General features: G+C 34.4%; 2 protein-coding genes across 2 annotated transcripts; one reads left to right on the top strand and one right to left on the bottom strand.

Annotated features, from left to right (window-relative positions):
• Positions 1-3,267: 3,267 nt before the first annotated feature.
• LOC104701312 (plant intracellular Ras-group-related LRR protein 6) lies at positions 3,268-6,668 on the bottom strand. The gene is made up of 3 exons (XM_019229209.2): positions 6,150-6,668; positions 5,410-5,579; positions 3,268-5,321 (listed from the first exon to the last, which is right to left on the bottom strand). The coding sequence occupies exons 1-3, from the start codon at positions 6,453-6,455 to the stop codon at positions 4,637-4,639; spliced, it is 1,161 nt and encodes a 386-aa protein (XP_019084754.2). The 5' UTR covers positions 6,456-6,668; the 3' UTR covers positions 3,268-4,636.
• On the top strand, positions 3,318-4,027 carry LOC104701302 (uncharacterized). The gene has a single exon (XM_010416953.3). It carries the CDS (start codon positions 3,318-3,320, stop codon positions 3,846-3,848), a length of 531 nt encoding a protein of 176 aa, XP_010415255.3. The 3' UTR covers positions 3,849-4,027.
• Positions 6,669-6,828: the final 160 nt, after the last annotated feature.

The following is a 6,828-nucleotide window of genomic DNA, read 5'->3' as shown; positions in this document are numbered from 1 at the left end:
ATACCTTGAATCCTTCTGACTTGGTCGGAATCCTCCGTTGAATGCTCGTAGGTCCAAATCGCGTAGCCATGAATTCACCTCATTTGTAAAATAAATAACTCCTCATATGAACTCTGATTGGACTGATTTCAGTTCGAGATATACTCTAGATGAGGTATGAATGTATCCCAAATAGTAGTTTGGCTGGAAGAGTTTATCTTTGACTTCGTTCGTGTTGGGCAAGATTCAAGCGTCGTCTTAGATGGTCTCATGATCACATCATCCTCCGTGCTTAGTTTCTTTTTTACTCTTTTTAATAAAATAAAGGGGATTAATCCCCTGGTCATTACCAAAAAAAAAAATTAACTCTTACCCAATAATTATTATAAATTTCATTCTCCCGCTAATTTGTTTATCTTTCAAGATAAAATATTTTTGGTTAAATTTTTATATTTTTTATTTTTATTAGCTATATTTTTAGTTATTATATATACACAGAGACGTGCCTATGTGTATTAAAATGAAACATTCGCCTCCTGCCTTATATTTTTGTAAGAAACCTAAAGGTAGTTATATGCATATTTTTATTTTAAAAGAGTAAAATGGTTGCTAAACTAAAAATATGGAAAAGAAATTAGGATGACTATTAATCCCTTCACCTCTTCTTAATTGGAATATAGTAATTTAAATTTTACATTTTGCTTCCTTCTGTTTTTATTATACAAAAACTAATAAAAACAAATGCATAATCAATTGGTAAATAATAAGTATACAATTCACTATAAATGGTTTCATCTAGTATTATTATTCTTTCATAATAATAACCAAAACATTATTTAAAATTTACAAATGATGCACCGATTGTTATTATAGATTAGAATCAGTTCAAAATTCTAGATTTGTAATACTTTAGTATTTATTTGTAAGATAATGGAATTAGGTTTTTTGAATACATATTTTTAGTACGGCCTCCGACCTCTATATCTCTAGGCATGGCTCTATATATATATATATATATATATATATATATATATATATATATTCTATTTATATTTCTTTAAACTTTGAAATGAGGAATATATATACATAATATTTTTATATATAGTTACTAATTTTTTTTGATAATTTTTTTGATACAATTTTATTATAATACAATCTTAAAAAAAATCTATTATTTGATTATGTTATTGTTACAAGAAAAAGAAAACAAAACCAATATGCATGCAACCACACATTGCATTGACTAATACGTAGTCAATATTAGTAGTAAATGCAAACGAAGAACTTGCGTTTTGAATCATTTACTTGCAGGTGATCAAGAAATAAAATTTTGACTAGATATTACTAGTAAATAAAGTCACAGTAAAATTGCGTTCGCGTGTGTGACGAGTGTGGACAACAATACCGTGCCTTGGGACCTATTGACGAAAACTACTAAAACAGTATCCACATCATAAAGAATTTTTAACTGCCACTCTATTGACGTCAAAATCAAAAACCATTGTTCACTTTGTATAATTAAAAATTAAAAACTAATCAATTTGACTTGAACAATTGCTTTTTGAATATTCAAGGGGAATTGCCGAGTTGGCATTCGAAAGCTTAACCGGACCGTTTGTTTTCTTTATCTTAGTTTACCAAAATCAAGCATATTTTGAGAGGGCTACCAAAAAATAAATCTTGTGGAATTGCGATCGAGTGCAATGGCGGAGCCACGTTGCTGGGAGTTAAATTGCTTAATTTACCACCTGTGATCTGTTTGTTCACATTTGCAGGAATGCGCAAGATTTTGGCACCCCTTCCTTTGCGTACTTCATGTTGATATCATGCGTCTTTCTAAAGTGCATAAAAACTATGAAGATTATTTTGCCGATAGGTTGGATAGTTTGTCTTCATGAGGATGATATATCACTTACACCTTTGATTCCAATTAGTTTATGGAAATGTTATTGAATTCGCAGAGAATGAGAAGTATAGATCAGCTTGATCCTGAAGTCTAGTCCATTTTGAAGTTGAGTGATTCGTATGGGGCAGAAAGTGAAGTTGACATTGTCTTGTTTGAAAAAGGTTGTGTCGCCATGCATGGCTAGTTTTTTTTTTTTGTTTCTCCCAGCCAGTGGATCCCTTTGATGGATTTTGGATTTCCAAGTCCATGCAATAAAGTTGTTTTTGATCCTCTTATCTAACCATTCTTTTGCTGTCTTTGTGCGTATTTTGTTTCAGGGTCTTCTCTTCTAGCCTCTAGGTCTAAATGAAAGAGATAGATGATTTGTAATAGAAAAGGTTTATGAGATTTGTAATAACGTAGGAACAAAAAAAAACCCACATAATTAGTCTACCTTAATTTGTTTTCCTAATCTCTCTCTCTGTCTCTTACATATCTTATGTTTTCGATGGATCTTTGAGATTGGAATGCAGTCTGCTTTGTTCCAATGATTGCATTATCAAATTGGTGTAATTGATGTCTTTTTATACTCTGTCTCTCTATGTTAAATGTTAATAATGATAAGAGTTACTGTTGTTTGCTGCAGCAAAGATAATTGCCAGTGGTAAATAATCAGCACCTGTTGCATGTCACTTTACTTATATGCAACACAGCGACTATGGAATGGAGATAGTGATTGATCACATGGTCTTGTGACGACATGGGGTGTCATTTTTGAGTCAGTTACATTGATTCTTCTCTTTGATGAGGTAAGATTAGGCTTTCTTGTAGTACTCAATAGGGTAAAACAGTTTTTAATTATTTTCATGTCTCTGAGTGTTGGTTTTATTGCAACTTAAGATTATACCTCAGTCAATCTAATCTGTTCACGTTATGGTTTAGCGGGTTGGTGCAACCGTTTCTTTTGTTTGTCCAAGTCCTTAATCTAGAGATGATACATTTTATTAAATTTTAAATAGTCACCTATTTTCTTAATTTAATTATGATAAATTTGAGAGAACTGTTATAATAAAAAAATAAGTAAATAACTGTTAGGATGTTAGATGTTTTAAAGAATAATCTTTGTCTCTCAAAGATTGATGTTCTGAATATTTTAAATAAATTTTTGTTTTAATAATTATTGATGTTGTAAAATGTATGAAGTGGTAAAATGGGAAAGTGAAAAAGTATCAGAAAAATAAATCATGGGAAGTCATAAATAAAATAAAATAAATCATCAGAAAACAAAATTAACTATATATTTCTTTTGTTTTAACATGTGTGTAATATCCTAAACATCAAACTCGGGGAAATAATATTAACATTAAAAAAATATATATTTCAAAATCATCTACTATGTCTATATGTATTAAGTACACAGATCTCGAAGAGCTATTTCCGAGGATCCGACAAAATGGCTCCAAGATCCGATTCACAAACCGTAGCAACCGGCTCCGGTGTATCGGACGGTTCAGATCAATCCTCAATCGATCCTATATTCCATCTTCTCCGAATCCTCCCGTTCTCATTCCTCCGACCACCACGTCTCCGTCTCAAGATCCCATCCTTCACGCTTCCTTCTCCGATGACTGTATACGCTCTGATCCTCCTCACGTACTTCCTCGTCGTATCAGGTTTCGTCTACGACGTCATTGTCGAGCCTCCGGGTATCGGATCGACTCAGGATCCGGTCACTGGAACTATTCGACCCGTGGTGTTTATGTCGGGTCGGGTTAACGGGCAATACATTATTGAAGGTCTGTCATCTGGGTTCATGTTCGTTCTCGGTGGGATTGGTATCGTCATGCTTGATTTAGCTCTTGATAAGAACAAAGCCAAGAGTGTGAAAGCTTCTTATGCTGTTGCTGGAGTCTCCTCGATTGTGATCGGTTATGTCATGAGTATGCTATTCATCAGGATTAAGATTCCTGGTTATCTTCATTAGGGTTTTAGATTAGTGCAATGTGTAACGATGCAGTTATAAGAGTGATCTCACTTGAAAAAAAGTTGTGTTTTTTATTCAGAGTCTTCTAGGGCTTTATATGTCCATTGTGTGTGACTTGTTCGAACTCAGTCCTGTATCTCTTTGGATTTGAATCAAAGTCTTAGTAACGGTTCTATCGAGTTCTTTTGGCCTCTTTGTGCATTTCTGTGTAGGAATAATATAGTGGCAAATAGAAAAGTTTGGATCTTTAAGTGAATTTGTTTGTCTTGTTTCAATCTTTAAACAGACATATATTAGCTAATAGCTATAGCAGAGGAATTGAGAGTCGGAAAGTGAAAAGATTCTCCTTTGGCTATTAATTAAGTGTTGATACTTTGATAGTTTTGCTCATCTCACTAGACTGTGATTGTCAGAGTATGGGATATGACTGAGAGTTCTAGCCAACTAAATAATGTGAGGCCTTGTGTGTTAGCTTTAAGTATCTGTCAAATTTTTTCGGAATTGCTTTCTTTGTCAGGATCTTTTTTGCTAAATGTCTAAAGAATCAGGAAGAGAAGGGGATAGATTTTTTTGAAAGAAGACACTTTATTCATAAACAAAATTTGGTGTATAGAAACAGGGACCTGGTGCAAGCATATATATAATGAAGACAAAAAAACAAGAATTCTAGAATCTGATGAACATATTGAGATACTCTTTATACATTTTATGATGCTAATAGGCTTGGCCTTGATACTACAGTTGTGCATAGCTTGTAGGAATATGGAAACTCTTGGTTGTTGTCTCTCCTATCTGCTGAAGTAGGTTTTTGGAGAAAACAGACGACGGGGAGAGAACATTCCAGAATACCTAGGCGCAGCAAGACTGTCAATGGAACGGTACTCAGGCATGATGAACCCTTCTCTCTCCTCTCTGTTCCAGCTTCTTGATCCGCCATTGAACGTCCCATACTTCACCAATTTGCCTAATCCCCACGACTTCTTTTTGCCGGGACTTTTTGGTGAGCCACCGTTCATCTTGTGTGTCAGATACTCTCTGACCACCTGCAAATTCTGCTCCATCACCTCGACGGGCGGGGACACAAGCGGGTTTCCTTCAACACTAAGTTTTCTTAACCGTCTCATGCAGCCAATGGATTCAGGCAGGGCAGTGATCTTGTTGTAGCTAACATCGAGCTCAATGAGGTTCATTAAAAGGCCAATGGAAGATGGGAGAGCGGAGAGGTACTGGAAATTCTGGCTGACATTGAGGATCTCGAGGTTGATGAGATTCTCGAGATCATCCGGTAGAATCATGAGGCAGTTGAGACGAGCATCGAGGACACGGAGAGAGGTGAGGTGAGTAATGGAGACTGGGAGGCTAATGAGCTTGTTGGAGTTGACAGAGAGCTTCCTTAGATTGGTGAGTTCAAATCCAATGGAGTCCGGTAGTCTGATGAGTTTGTTGAAGTTTGCATTTAGTTCTTCCAAAGACCTGAGAACAGAAAACCAATAATATAAGGTGAATTATATGGTTTTGTTGAGGGTATTGCGAGAGTTTTATGAAAGTAATGGGGCAAAACCTGCAATGTTGGATAGATTTGGGAAGGGTAACAAGAAAGTTGCCGGAAACATTGAGAGTCTTGAGCTTGGAGAGACAACCAATGGAGTTTGGCAGAGCTTTGATCTGATTCGAGTGAACATCTAATGCTATCAAGTTGAGTAGTCTCGCTGTAAGTGATTCTGGTATCGTCTGCGTAACATCCAAAATAGCACCAAACGTTAAGAAAACTGTATATGAATCTGAAACAAAATATTTTACATTATTTCCAGCATTAAAATACATTTTATCATTAAAAAAAAAAATCATAATTTTGGATTGTCTCTGTTGGAGAAATCATTGTAAAATTTTACTATTTGATAGGGACTGACATTTGAATCGGACAAAGATTAAGACTGAACTACAAGTAGTAGTGTAGTAGTAGTACTAAGCTGGCCAGTACATCGAATAACCAAGCAATATTTGAAAATTAACATAAATAATTGGCCATTTTCAAAAATTTCGAGGAACCCAAACCAAAAAAAAAAAAAAAAAAACCGAAGTAAAAACTATCCATACATGTTATTGTAATATTGCACAAAAAAAAACAAAAAACATGTTGTTGTAATATTAAAATAAAAATGAAATTATCATTATCATATGATTTTGTTGATGGAAGTGATATTTCACAATTATTATCCAAATACATGCTTATGATATGGCAGTAAATCATGCAAGAAAAATGTCTCATTATTATAGATATGTGTGTGTTTAGAAATGAACCTGGAGATTATTGTTGGAGAGATCAAGCTTGCAAATCTGAGCTAAATTGAGTGAAGGATTGGGTAGAGACTCCAATGCCATCCCACTCAGATTCACAACCTCTAGCCTCTCTTCCTCATTATCAATAATTTTATTGAACGATGGTGATCTAGGTGATGATGGAGATGATGGAGATGATGGCGACGATAATGGTGATCTCTTCCGTTGATGATGATTAGTATTACGTTGATCCATCATCATCATCGTCATCATTTGTTCCTTTTGTATTTGCGGTTGCTGATGATGATATGCCTCATCGCATATCATCTTTCACTCGTTTTACGCTATGGTTGAAGAAGAAAAAGAAGAGAATGATCAAATGATCATAGAAGAAAGAGAGAGAGAGTTCAAAAAAGCTTAATATGGTTTTCACAAATGTGTGTGTACGGAGAGACTATAGGAGATGAACGGTGGAGAATTGTGGTGGAATTTTTTAAAAGGAAGTAGATCGATTTAAATTAAACAAAATATTAAAGCTATAAATTAGAAATAGATTAATTTGGTAATTAAAGAAGCATGGCTTCATTTTTAATTAGTGGTCAAGGTTTTCTAAACCACCTGATTAAAGAAAAAGTCAAAATGCTACGCAAATTACTCTTTTTATTTCTAATCAGTCTTTATTGTTTTATTGGCATCTTTT

This window comes from Camelina sativa, chromosome 1 (genome assembly GCF_030686135.1).
Source record: "Camelina sativa cultivar CO46 ecotype springtype chromosome 1, ASM3068613v1".
NCBI classification, from domain to species: Eukaryota; Viridiplantae; Streptophyta; class Magnoliopsida; order Brassicales; family Brassicaceae; genus Camelina; species Camelina sativa.
This window is presented reverse-complemented; position numbering and strand designations above follow the sequence as displayed.

Bases quoted from the DNA above. Each gene is read 5' to 3' on its own strand.
- LOC104701312 (XM_019229209.2), bottom strand. From the start codon at position 6,455: ATGATATGCGATGAGGCATATCATCATCAGCAACCGCAAATACAAAAG. The intron at 5,580-6,149 runs GTTCATTTCTAA...GATGTTACGCAG, and splicing joins TCTCCAACAATAATCTCCAG to ACGATACCAGAATCACTTAC. The intron at 5,322-5,409 runs GTTTTGCCCCAT...TTCTGTTCTCAG, and splicing joins AAATCTATCCAACATTGCAG to GTCTTTGGAAGAACTAAATG.
- LOC104701302 (XM_010416953.3), top strand. From the start codon at position 3,318: ATGGCTCCAAGATCCGATTCACAAACCGTAGCAACCGGCTCCGGTGTA.